Source organism: Gymnodraco acuticeps, unplaced genomic scaffold (assembly GCF_902827175.1).
Source record: "Gymnodraco acuticeps unplaced genomic scaffold, fGymAcu1.1, whole genome shotgun sequence".
NCBI lineage: Eukaryota > Metazoa > Chordata > Actinopteri > Perciformes > Bathydraconidae > Gymnodraco > Gymnodraco acuticeps.
Genome location: NW_022990235.1, coordinates 2447810 through 2460780, shown reverse-complemented (window position 1 = coordinate 2460780; position 12971 = coordinate 2447810). Strand labels below are relative to the sequence as shown.

At 38.7% G+C, this 12971-nt stretch overlaps 2 protein-coding genes across 4 annotated transcripts in view; one reads left to right on the top strand and one right to left on the bottom strand.

Annotated features, from left to right (window-relative positions):
- kcnb1 (potassium voltage-gated channel, Shab-related subfamily, member 1) overlaps positions 1-12910 on the bottom strand; it is a 27462-nt gene extending 14552 nt beyond the window's left edge. The window contains exons 1-2 of one of the 2 annotated variants that reach the window (XM_034219084.1): positions 12639-12910; positions 9939-10590 (exon numbers count right to left, since the gene is read on the bottom strand). In XM_034219084.1, the coding sequence (XP_034074975.1) occupies positions 9939-10511 (573 nt within the window). In that variant the 5' untranslated portion in view covers positions 10512-10590; positions 12639-12910. Of the gene's footprint in view, positions 1-9938; positions 10591-12629 lie in introns of both variants that reach the window. The other variant, XM_034219085.1, reaches the window with a different exon arrangement.
- LOC117548078 (SLIT-ROBO Rho GTPase-activating protein 3-like) overlaps positions 12794-12971 on the top strand; it is a 53964-nt gene continuing 53786 nt past the window's right edge. For both annotated transcript variants that reach the window (XM_034219075.1, XM_034219074.1), the window contains exon 1: positions 12794-12971. In XM_034219075.1, the coding sequence (XP_034074966.1) occupies positions 12809-12971 (163 nt within the window). In that variant the 5' untranslated portion in view covers positions 12794-12808.

The window sequence follows — 12971 nt, the reverse complement described above, 5'->3', positions numbered from 1 at the left end:
GAGGCATGTTCAGGAGGCTCTGTGCCGTACTAATGTAAATAAATGTGGAAAAGGGATAATTAACCATTCACAAACCCCGCCCCTTTTTGCTGCTGTTTCCAGCTGTCCACTCCCTTCCCAGATTGCACATAGTTTACAATAAAAACACCTTTACCAATTGTACATTTAAGTAATGTAATGGTCCATCTCTGTGATTTCAGAAAGAGGTAAACTACCTTGCTTTCTTGGAACCAGATTGAATCAGCTGGTACGGTAACTAAAGGCAACTATAGATAACCGAGTTGGTTGTTAACGCAGCGTTCCAGCTCACTTTGCCTCCAAAAAACATTGTTATTGTTTTAAACTCAAAATATGTGATAATCATAATGAGTAAAACATGTACAATAGAATGGTTTTGTTCTTATATAACCTGTTTAGCTGCCTCGCTTACATTACATACTTGGACAAGCAGGGAAGAGGTTTTATTTTTGTCTCACATTTTCAAACAGTATGCAAGCCGCCAACATCAATCTAGAAACTATTATCTTCTAGCATCCAGAACCTGCTACCAGTGGGAACGTTCTACACCACGGTCTTGCTATTGTGAAAATTGCTTTTATATGCTAACCTTTGCAGCTCACATTAGAGCAGACACACAGTTTTGTGAATTGCTAACACTTTTGCTTGTATTTTTAAATTGTCAATAAAGACACTCAGCAATTATGTTACCGCTATCACTTTTACTACAGCCCGAGGCACACTGCTTTGGCATGTGGAGAACTCCAAGTATTGATAAAGCTGACGTGCGTATTTATGGTTAAACTTAGGATATGGTCAATTTGAATGTATAGGTAGCCATTGTAATCATTCGAAAAACGAAATAAAAGACTGCAATGATACTGCCAGTATGAATCTTTGTATTGTCTTTTTCATGTGTGTGTATGAGAGTGTGTGTGGAAAACCTGAAAGTAGTCCCAGGCCGGGTGAAAGTGCTCATCAAGGTGTAAGGTGCCTCACACCTATGGTCAAGTGCGCTCTCTCCATTCTCACAAGCATGCGTTGGCTTGATGAAGGTTTCTCCTTCACCTTAGTAGAATCTATTTATACCTCTGCCCTTAACACTTTACTCAAAGTCGTGTCTTAACCTTACCACACAAGCTTCAGCATGAAGTGAAATCCTCCAGAGAGAAAAGCTGCAAATGCTACAAGTGGAGCAGCTGCTGGACCTGAGAGTATTGACTTATAGAGTTTTTCTTTCCACACATATTGAGATGTTAAATATTGGATAGGGTGTGCAGTGGGTTGCATATCATAGTAATGGTGATGTGGACTTTCTGAACATCCAAGGCCAGCAGCTGCCTCAGGGCCATTCTGCTGTGTTGTGTGGGTAAGAAATGGTAAAACAAAAAAAGTGAAAAAATAAAACTACCTATACCTTTTACTGTATATGATATCAATTGCATAGCACAGACATAAAAGGTAATAATATACGTCTCAGGACTTCCGGTGCCTGAGCCTGTATGTCAATTGTAAGTACATCCTAAAATAAACCTTTCCACATGGGTTAACTGACTGAAGTGGTTATTTTCTACTGCATTGATTGGACAGTGTGCAATGAAACAGTGAGGAATGACATGTGACAACGGTTACATATCAGGGCCATATATCTATCACAGTGTGCATCTTCAGCGACCAGGATTTCCCTCGAAGTCTTCTGTATTTTCATTTGCTGAGCAGGTGATTTTCTCATTTTAGTTCATTATACTTAGACAGGAATGTTGATTTATGTGCACTGTCCCTGTTAATTAAATAAACAACATGGCAGATCTGATTTAGATCTGATTTATATTCTGAATGCCAGATTTGACTTGGCATTCAACTAACTTTGCTTTCTTCTGTATTTTGTTTTGAATTTAAATGATCTTTTGCTAACTCGAGATCTGAGTTCAATGATAGCACTGTTTTACTTAAATTGCTTATAGGCTCCTCACTCCTCACAGCAAGCACACCTTCAAGGAGTGGCTTGTTGATTTTACCCTCTATGGTCACAATCTTTGTGACGTAGCAGAAAACTATTACTGCTAACCATTCAGAGCTGTGAAATGAAAAAATATGATTTTTAGTTTAGGTCCTTTTTTCTGATGATGGTCTGAAAAGGGAACATTGTTGCTCCAAGGTTGTAAATGTTTTACAGTATACCGTGACATATGGTTGTGTTTGAATGAAAACAGTTGTGACAGTCAATAATAAAAAGCTCCTTGTTGGGAAAAACTGACACAGTATAATTGTTTACTCAGTATTAGTCACTCACTTACTGACTCGCTGATTATACTTATGATGCTTTGAGTTAGACTGCATGTGACTCCAACCGTGAGACTAGAACTGCCGTCTCTTGAATAAAATATGCTAAATTCTGCACTACCAAGGTCTCAATGTATCATAGAGGAAACACAAAATACATAATGTATATGGTTTCAAACTTCTTTATGTAAGCTAAGACATTAAAAACTAAAACACCAAGCTTCTTGTTGATGCTCAAATTGCTTTAGTCTTTTATCTTTCTATGAACAGAAAACAGTTTCCCAGAATGTCATAACTCATGAACACAATTCATTTAAACATCTGGGTCCTCGATGCTGAACTTTTGTTTCTGCCAATAAAAGAAACAAAATACTACCCAGATGCTTTTATTTGTTTAGTCTCTGGCCAGGTGAGAGATTTAATCTCATATCTTCCTCATTCTTTGGAAACATAGATACTCTCCATTAAAAGGACTATCAAATACTTTGCACACACCCAAGTCTTTCAGGTTATTCTAAATTCAACAGTTTTTTAGTATCCAGTATCTTGACTAATATCTAGTAGCCAGGACAGTTGATTATGTTACTACTAAGTTCAACATAATTGTTATAATAATAATAATAACAACAGAGAAACTCTAAATCAAAAACTTGTGAAATGCTAAAATTATGGTTTTGTAACCAAAATAACGTTTTTTTTCTTCATAATATAAACATATTTGTTTGTGATGAGAAGATACAAACACCATGACTTAAATGTCACCTTGATGAATTAAATGAGGAATTTGTTAATCATTTTGAATAGAGAAAATATGAAACACATTTGAATGGTTGTTCTTGTTAAATACAAGATGCATATATACCTAAAATAACTAGACACGTGAAAAATGCTACAAGGCTACAAATTAATAAACCAGAGTTTAGAGTGGTTTACCCACAGGCTTAAGATGATGGAATATTAAACAATCATCATATGCTAGATGTCCTTTAGTCATCAAGCTGCTTCTTTCTTTTCTCTTTTAGTTTCTCAGATTTAGTCTCCATGTGTAATCTTCTACGTATTTTCACAGCCCCGAACCCTGCAGATCTCTTGATCTATTGTTGATTTTTCTCCTTACAGGCATCCTTCTCATGGGGACAGTGAAGTCTCAGTGTCTTTCACTCAGTGCTCGTAACAGCTCAACTCTAAATTAAAGAACATAGGAGCTGTCGAGCTTTGCAGTGGCACTTCTTTATTATTGACCACTTCCACTATACAATCCAATTTATTTGTGTTCGACCTTTCTTCTTGAAATACGTGTCCAATCTCTTTGCATGAACTCCAAGATAATTGCTCATATGACCACAGTTATGTAACCTATAACACACTTCAGTCACCAATCAGACGCAACATGTCCACTGAAATAAATTCTGCTATGATAAATAGAGCAAAACGAGCAAACTGTCCCTGCTCAACAATGTTCTGCAGCAGAAATATACTACAGCTGTGCCTCAGTAAAAGCCTGCAAAGCTGTAATGATATTACAAATCCAGAACCATCTACTGCAAAATGCATGACATGACTTGTAAAATACTCAAAAACACGACTCAACCACTAGAGAATCAGACCTGCACAGTGAATGAGCATTAAAAAAGAACAGCACAATGTTAAAATAGATACTGAAGGGTCCCAAACTCTTTGGAGTTACTGTTGAACAAAACCTCTGTTCAACAGTAACTCATTTTTAGAAGAAACATCAAACAAAAACACAGTGAAATATAGCATGGACTATGATCAGAATCCTAATCCTTCGCATTTTGGCTTGGTCTTTTATCCGTGGTTATATGGCCTGCACTTTTCACACAAGTTACTTCAAACACATCAATTATAGGCTTTGGGTTTGTAATAACTTAAATGTCCCTGTTTGTTTGTACGCTGGTTTATGTGTGACTGAATAAGCATCTATGACCTTTTTTATTGCAACAATGAGCCAAATATTTGTTCTAACTAGTGTGTCTCCTGACCTGAAGCACAATATTAGTGATGCATTATGATGCTGCCGACAGAGAGAACCCCACTGAGAAACACATGACCTTTCCCTTACTGTCACAATTAGACCAATTCATACTATCGTGTAATCTGCCCAGCGGACTGGTGACTGTGACAGTAACAGTGGAGGGGATTATCAGGCCTTAGTGGACATCTGCACTCGACTGAGTGTTCTCCCAAAGATGTTCTTTCCTTAAAGATATATGTCGTATAATGTACAATGTATTTGTAATATGTGAATTCAGGATTCAGATCTAGGTTGATGCAAGTCTACGCGCATACATCTCACAACTCTGCAATTCTTCTCAACATCTTTTAGTTTGTTCTTGTTTTCTGGACAAAGCACCTACACACCATCTACCTGTCCATCACCAACAGTCAACTCAAAGGGAGATGTTTCCTTCATGTTTATGTAGAGAACAAAATTGGTTGCCAGAAATATGAGTCAAATTGAATGCTAATGCTGCTGTGTGTCTGCTGCTGGATGCAGGACTGTTTGCTCACACTTTCACCACGTTAACTCCAAACTGTGATAATACCTTAATCTTATGTCTACAGTTTGTTCTGCCACACCCAAGGGGCCCAAAGAATAACATGTAATGCAGGTTTCTTGGATTGCGTCGTGTATTTGCGACATGGAGTTAAAAAAAACATGTTCTTGTCAAATTTCACCAAAGTTATTCTGGTGCCACGTAATTGTCAAAAACTCAAAATGTCAAAAACTCAAAATGAATTCAATACCTACTTAATGTGAAGAAAACAATATTCTGGTTGTCTTCTTCATGGCATAGAAAGAGAATGTTGATTTCCAAAGTTATGTGAAAGCAACACATTTTTTTAACGATGATAAGGAAGCCATCTCTCCGCAGATCATAATTGCTCATACAAAAAAAAATTGATTTTCCACCATTAAAAGTAAAGTCACTGTTCGCTATCATAAACTCCAGGGATAGTGTTTCACACCATTGGAAACAGTATACAATGCAAATATAGGTGTGCGTGCGAGTGTGTAACTTTATGCTTGTGATCTCTTAACAGTGACAACAAAATCGGTCGTAGGTGAGAGCTTTTAATCAATTCCCTGACAGGCAGGGAGACCGACGGGCATGAAAGCAATCGTTAAATCACTCAATCTCCCAGCACACATGATCCCGGCGTAGATCTCTGCACCGCGCAAACCAGGATAACATGGACAAATAACCTAGCAGGATCTGATGTGTTCTTTTCTTCCAAATCCCCTATCAAACACAGAATTGTGACCTGAGCATTTTCTGATAGTTGCATGAGATACTTGATTCTCACTCTGATACCCTCTTTTTAATGTGTTTGACATTGGCATACAAAAGTTAAATCCTAGTGCTACTTCAAGAACCATTTGAAGAAGGAGTTATAATGGAATTGTTTAATTGCATTGTAACTAATAACTGTGTCGTCATATTGGGTTTTGAATCATCCTACAGAGGCAAAGTATTTAAACTGAAAACAACAGTGTGCCAAGAATGGACCCTTGAGGTTAAAAATGAGGAACGTTAAAAATGCCGTTAAAAAAGAGAAGGTAACAAGTCAACAACTGTTTCCTTGAGACGTACCCACATATCTTTCTAGACACTGAAGGAAATCAAAGCGATACATAGCTGAACTTGAGCATCTTCCCAAATGAGGCTGTCTCCTCACATACAAAAAGAAGTTGAGTAATTCCCGAATGTTGCTACCTCCATAACATCATTTGTGGGATTTTGCAAAAAAGCTTTAAAAACGATATATACTATTTGATAATGGGACAGGTAATGTCAGTCTTTCATGAGTTACTCAGTCTATACATGTAGACTCTGGGTGATTCAAATCCTGAATTGGGACACAGCATTCTAGTCTGTTTTTTTTAAAGACTTCATAAACATCATCATTCATTTGACTGGCTGTGATTTTCCAACTGTCAGAAATAGTGATGGATTAGTCTGGTTTCTGCACGTGTTGGATTCAGCTGCGGACTACTGATTCATGCGGAGGAATGTAGCCAGACCACATTTATATGACATCTTAAGTGTGAGAGCAGCACAATTGGAATGTGTTGCCTGCCATCTGCAACACAATATCCACTAAAAGCACAGGAAATGCTAATTATCCATATTTTGATTCCCAGAGGCAAAAATGTACAGACACCTTCATGTTCCTCTTTGGTTCTTCAGTAAATTGGGTAAAGCCAAAGTTGGATACGATTTATTTGATCAGCATCAAAAATAATCTTAAAAATGTAAGTGAACAATATCTCCAATGTGATTATGGTATCTGGGATTTCAGTAATTGATAAAAAAATTCAAAATTGTACTCTTACTAGGATATTGTACTGAATTATTCAAAGGTTATTATTTGCTTGTCAAGCGATGGTCTCAGCATCTTACTAATTTCCAATAGCTGTGGAAACATGTTGCATTATTAATGACAAGAAACCACCCAAAATTGAGATGAAATTATATAAATGCCACTGCAGGTGAAACTGGACTTTTCTTGGCACCAATCTCACTGTTAGGCTCTGCTTTGCCAAACAATGTTATTTCATGGTGACTCGAATCCTATTGGAGCAAGAGACAGACAATGCTGTGGCTTAGAAAGAATGTAAACAGAGAGGGAGGGAAGCTTCAAATTGGGCCGGGAGTCTCCTGGAGAATAATTAACGTGACATTTCCCTGACATTTAGTTGGAGGTATAGTGGAGGATCCTGAAGAAAGGGAGGAAGGAAGAGAAGATATGAGCCAGTGAGGGAAATAGAGACAGGAAGGATGACAGGGCAGAAGATTTTACCCTGCAAGTGTCGACAAATATTTAATCTACTACTTTCTTGTGTTGCTCTATGCGAACATTTGAAAAGGGGAACCAAGCAGGAGTGCGATTACACTGCAGCAACTCAAAAAGACCTACTCTCATGTTCATTACCTACTCCTTCAGTGATGATAAAATTATACTTTCGTTGCTTGGCAACCGTTTGTTTTGTACTTAACTGTACCGTTGGCCATCTGTTTATGGGCTGTAACATACATTTCCATCTCTGACCCCTGATAGGAGCGCAGAGCTGATGAGCTGTGGTCAGAGATGGTCCGCCCGACAACCCACAGTGTGCTCCAGCTAATTAGGAAACGACTAAGACAATACATCAACCCCTATCAGTGCTTTTAGTAGTTTGGTCTGTGGTTCGCATTGCCCTTTCAAGCTAATTAGGAATTGATAAACTCTGCCTCTTGCGGTGTCATGGTAGCTCTTTTTTCTGTAAACCTTCGCTCTAGGCTTATAATGATGCCAAAAGAGTAGATGATGAATACCTTTTTAATGGAACTCACTGTATCCGCTTATCAAAAGGTTGTTATAGAGAGCTATACATTCTCAAGAAACAATAAGCACAATCACTTTATTCAAAAGGTATAGCACCCGTCTTCGTTACGCACTTCAAAACGTTCCTCCAGTGATGCTCTGATAAATTGCAGATATCAAGGTGCGATAATGGAGACAGCAGCGCATGGTCAAGTCAGAGTGGTCATCTCCTTTTTGTAGGCTACAGCACTTTCTCAGCTCTAACACAATAGACATTGATTTTAAATCGCTTTGATTCCCACGAAGAAGACGTTTCACCAACAGACTCGCAGCACTCATCTCAGTCTGTTTGTGGGGTAGAGCTGACAGTTCTCACCACAGAGCATCACCCAGCACACACTGCTAATAGTTTCATTCCTATACATTTCCCAAACAAGGCACTCCACTCACTTTAAAAACAGAGTGGGAAAGAGACAGCATCTCCTTTGATCCCTTCAATCCAACCTGGAGGAGTGATCAAAGGCTGCTCATGTTTAACACTGCTGATGCCTCCCAGTTTGTTGTTGCAGGTGTGGCTCTCAGAGAGGCCTGCTGAGGCTAACTCGGTCTTTTTGCACTGAGTAAAGGTCGGATATCTAATAGAAGTCAGCATGCTCAGGCATGGCTTTCCGATTGAGAACTACAAGCTGACTAACAGAAGGGTGAGAACATAAACAATGAAATACTATAGGGACATTAAACATACAGATATTACTGAGAGGCTGGGTTACATGCTCATTCAACCAAATAGGTCAAAACCTTAATACAAACATTATAGCAAGTTATTTATTTTTTTAACCTAAATTCTTTGCTAATAAATATTTGTAGTCCGACAAATCAATTAGCTGGCTTAGTTATGAGATAACTGTTACAGAAGCAAACTCAATTAGTCTGGGTTTCTATCATTTCTCTCTTACTGCAGCTGTTTGTTCAAGTGTGCAATAATGACATGTCACACAACCATCTGCTATAAATGTCACTAGCATCCTCTGTTGATAAAGAAAAGTGCTCCTTACATGCCTTGATTAATCCGAATGATTCAGACAATTCTAAATCATTTGTGACTTGTTGTTCATTCGCACAGCAATATAATTCAATATATCAGCCTTCTGCCAAATATCTCAAATGCAATTGGCTCAGGGCAATGCTAGGCACAGAAACACGTCTAACAAAAATAGAGAGGACAATCAAAAGGAATTACTTTTATATATTTCATGTTGAAAGCAAGGGCAGCTAAGTAAGTGTGTGTGTGTGTGTGTGTGTGTGTGTGTGTGTGTGTGTGTGTGTGTGTGTGTGTGTGTGTGTGTGTATGTGTCTCAATGCTTTTGGATTTGTTCATCAATGTGATTGAAGGTGTTTTTGTTTGCTGTTTTTATAGTTGTGAACAGATATACTACTATACTAGTAAATGATAGGCTATAGGAATGGACTTTTGTTACAACCCTGGTAAGCATTACAGGAGATGCATATAATGGACTTTGTGTTGTATTTAAGATGCTTGAGAGTGATGTATCCTGAGAGCTGCTTTCACAGTGAGAGTCATGACATGCTTTTTCTAGTTCTTGAACTATAATGGAAGATAATATCGGACACATCCCACACTGGTAAATCACAGCCGCTGGCTTATTCTATAAGTCCCCCTCTTTTCTTTGTGTTCCAACCTAGCAACAATCACAATATCAAGCCCAAAACACAGAGGTGTCTTAAATTGTCTCATGTTTTGCAACTGTTAATGGCTTTTGAAATGTGTTGATAGGTCTGAAAATTGCAATCTATGCACAGTTGCTCATATTACTCACACTAAAGCTTAGCAGCAGTGCACATTTTAAGATTGTGCTCTTGTGGACAGGCATTTTTATGGTAGGCCAATTCAAAAAAATGATGTGGTCTAAAAACTAAAACATCCCATCTTCATTTCAAAATGCTACAAACAACCAGAGGCAATTACTCACTAAAAGAGAGAGAGTATAGCGTGTATCATATATCAATATGTCAAAGTAAGAAACACTTTTAAAATAAGAGTCTGCAGCCATGCTAGCATCTCTGTGACATTATATATTTAGGCTAATTGGTGCATTGAACTAAATGTTGAAATGTTAACACACTCACAATGATGGTGCTGACATAACGTGAGCAGGTATAATGTTCACCAATTATCTTAGTTTAGCATGTTAGCAACATATGCTAACTCACCCTCACAAAAAAGGATGATGGGAATGTCATTATGTTGATTAACCTTGGATTGCTCCAACCAATTCCACCCCAACTCTCAACCCCAACTCCATTACCTTTGCTGCAACAGATGAGCCGGGCTTTTCCAGGAGATCCCAGAGTTTCTTACGTTTTTCTGCACAACAGGTGTTGTCAAATTCGTCTCCCTCTCTGTCTTTCATATTGTCGGCCTCTCGTTTGAGCTCCTCATTCATTTGCTCTTTTTTCTGGTGGTACCTCGCCTGGCAACAGGACTCCAGGTAGATCTCGTCGATGCCCCAGTAGTCAAGCTCTTGACTGAAGGACAGGGCGCACATCTCTTCCATCATGTGCAGCTTACCTGTGCGGGAGAAGTTCAGAATTGAAGTAAAAGCCCCAGGATGTCGGTCAAAAAAGTACTCATTCTCCTCGAGGTTGTAGTCATCGCACACTTCCATCAGAGAATCATGGGTGTTGCAATCTCTTAACTTTCCCAAACGTGTCCGTGGTAGCCTATCTAACGTTCGCCACAAGACCTCATGCGGGAGACCCCCAACATTCAGCCGTACTCTGCGGTAACATGACTTGCTGCGAATGATGTCCACCGGTTCAGGTGGTAACGATGATGTTGAGCGGGAGGCATCTTTGTTCAAATCCAAGGACTTCTCCATGATGACTTTAGGTTGAGGAATCAGGCAAACATCCAGGGCTATGGACTACAGTTGGTCCTGTTTCCTTTCATTATTGTATCTAAAAGTTGACCCAAAAAAAAGCAAAAGCATTAGTACTTGCCCTAAAGTTCACGCCCTCATCATTCAGCTTTGAAATAATGTTGTAAATAATGTTGTGCTGGGCCCCATGGGCAGGTAATAAGAGATTTAAGAAGAAAAGTAAAACAATTGAAATACATTTGTATCAAAAACAACTTTAGATTTGTTTGATTTCCTAATATTTGCTTTTTCATTATGAAGTATTGAATACTCTACCCTTTCAGGTCTCTACAATATTTAAATCAAACAATCCAAAGGGGCCAAATCCATTATTGGTTGAACTGCTCACATTTCATGTCATCATGATGAGGGGTGCAAAAAACCACTACTTTCAAGAAGTGTTTTTTTTTATTATCCTGGATATACCTGGTTTATCAACATACCTGAATATAGTGAAATATGCATAATATTAAATCCAAAGTAAATGTACACTTATATATGTTTCTAGTGACTTATTGTAAGAATTCAAATCATTGGCGTAAAGGCAGAGAAAGAAATAACAGAAGATTGTTTTTATTATTATTTCAGGTTAGAAAATGATTTCCTGAATTAACAATCTTAGATTGGGATTCTTCAGATAAATATAGAGATAACAAGAAAAAACTGTTGAAACATTAATTGTTATTGTTCTGTTATTGGCTAAACATGAAAAGAAGACTAATTTAATGGAATCCTAATCCAAAATCTACTTTTCTGCCAATATAAAAACGACTTTAACACCTCTGGGAACTCAGCATGGAACTGCAGGCTGCTTTAGAAAATAATTTAACATCATTGGCTTAAAGAGCTCCTGCATGGGGAGTGAAATGTAGCACTTACAACTGAATTATTATCTCTGGATTTTCAACTGATATATACTGATAAATAACTGCTGTTATTTATTTGTAATCATGTCCCTAATCTACAATAAACATACTCTAAGATGTGTGTTCTTGAGATAACTCCAGATATCAGTCTGAAGAATCTTACATTTATATTTGGGGCTGAGTAGAAAACATTTGGAACACCTTGAATTCTTTCTACCAAAACCTTTGAAACACTGACTTATTATTATTTTTCCAAGACTTCTTCTCTATGGGAGCTGATGTAATGTTATGACCAACAATAACGTCGTTTTCTTAATGAGTGTTTGGGCTGGTCACTGGCCGTGTGACGCCCATGCAGTGCTGTGGGTGGGGACGCAGGACACCAGTGATGATGAGTGTGGTACAAAGTGAGCTCTGTCCACTCTAATGGTGCTGAAACACCAGGAAGCGCTGTTCACTGCCTGAATCACGGCGAGCTCCCATGGGGGGAGGCAAGCTGACTGAGAAGAACATATAGCCTCTATCATCTCCTGTAGAAACGTACGTCCCCAAAATCATCTTATTCTGATTTGATACGTGGCAAGAGCAGCACATGTTTGCATGCTGATCATTATTTTGTATCTGATGAGAGCTTGGAAGCCCTAAACACCTCGGGCCTTAAGATGTGATCAGTGGTCGCTGTCACACAAAGTTTCTAACACTTTAACAACACAATCAGGCCTGAACAATATGTCAACATACATTACAAAAAACGTAGGAAATAATATCAGGAACACAAGATATATGAGGATGGAGACATTGTTATGTAGGCTTTTGAGCATGCAGTAACAGGCTGCGGGAAGCAGGGAAAATACATGTTAATTTTAAGGAGCCTCCACCCTCCTGTTTTCTTGAAATCAAGGCTTCGATAACACATTTCAGCAATAAACCAAACACTATATAAAAAAACCACAAACACAGTGTGTACCCTACACTGTGATATTATGCGCAGCTTAATTGAGATTGAAAATAAGCTTATTAAGATAGGCTATTTAATCATCTACAACTGCAATATTGTGAATGCAAATCCTTAGTCGTTGAGCATTTCTCTGTTTTTCGGAAGGCTGCCTGCTCCATATCGGTGCAGTTTAAATGCACAGTAGTGTCAATGTACCATTGACAACACATTACAATTGATAGGTTAATGTAAGTGAAAATATGGAAATAAGCTTACAAACAATACCGTAGTGAGTTGTTGTCATCCTGCACTGAATCAAACCAGCACGTAGCGCTCTGTGAACATACAATCCGCTGGCACAAACGGAGATGAAGCATTTAAAAAAGGAGGCGTCGTTATTGGTTTACTATTGCCAGGGTCTAACCCAATCCATTTCCCCCTCCTCTGCCTCCGACATGGCAGAGATTTCCTCAGCACGATCTACTGCTCACCCGCCGGTTTCCTGCTCTGCATTTCGCACCAGTGGTTCGCCCGAAGATCAACAAGTCTGCCGAGAGCCCATTCGGACACTACCTGTGTTCCAGTCAGCTGTGCGAGGCGGCGCCGCATCCTCTGAAG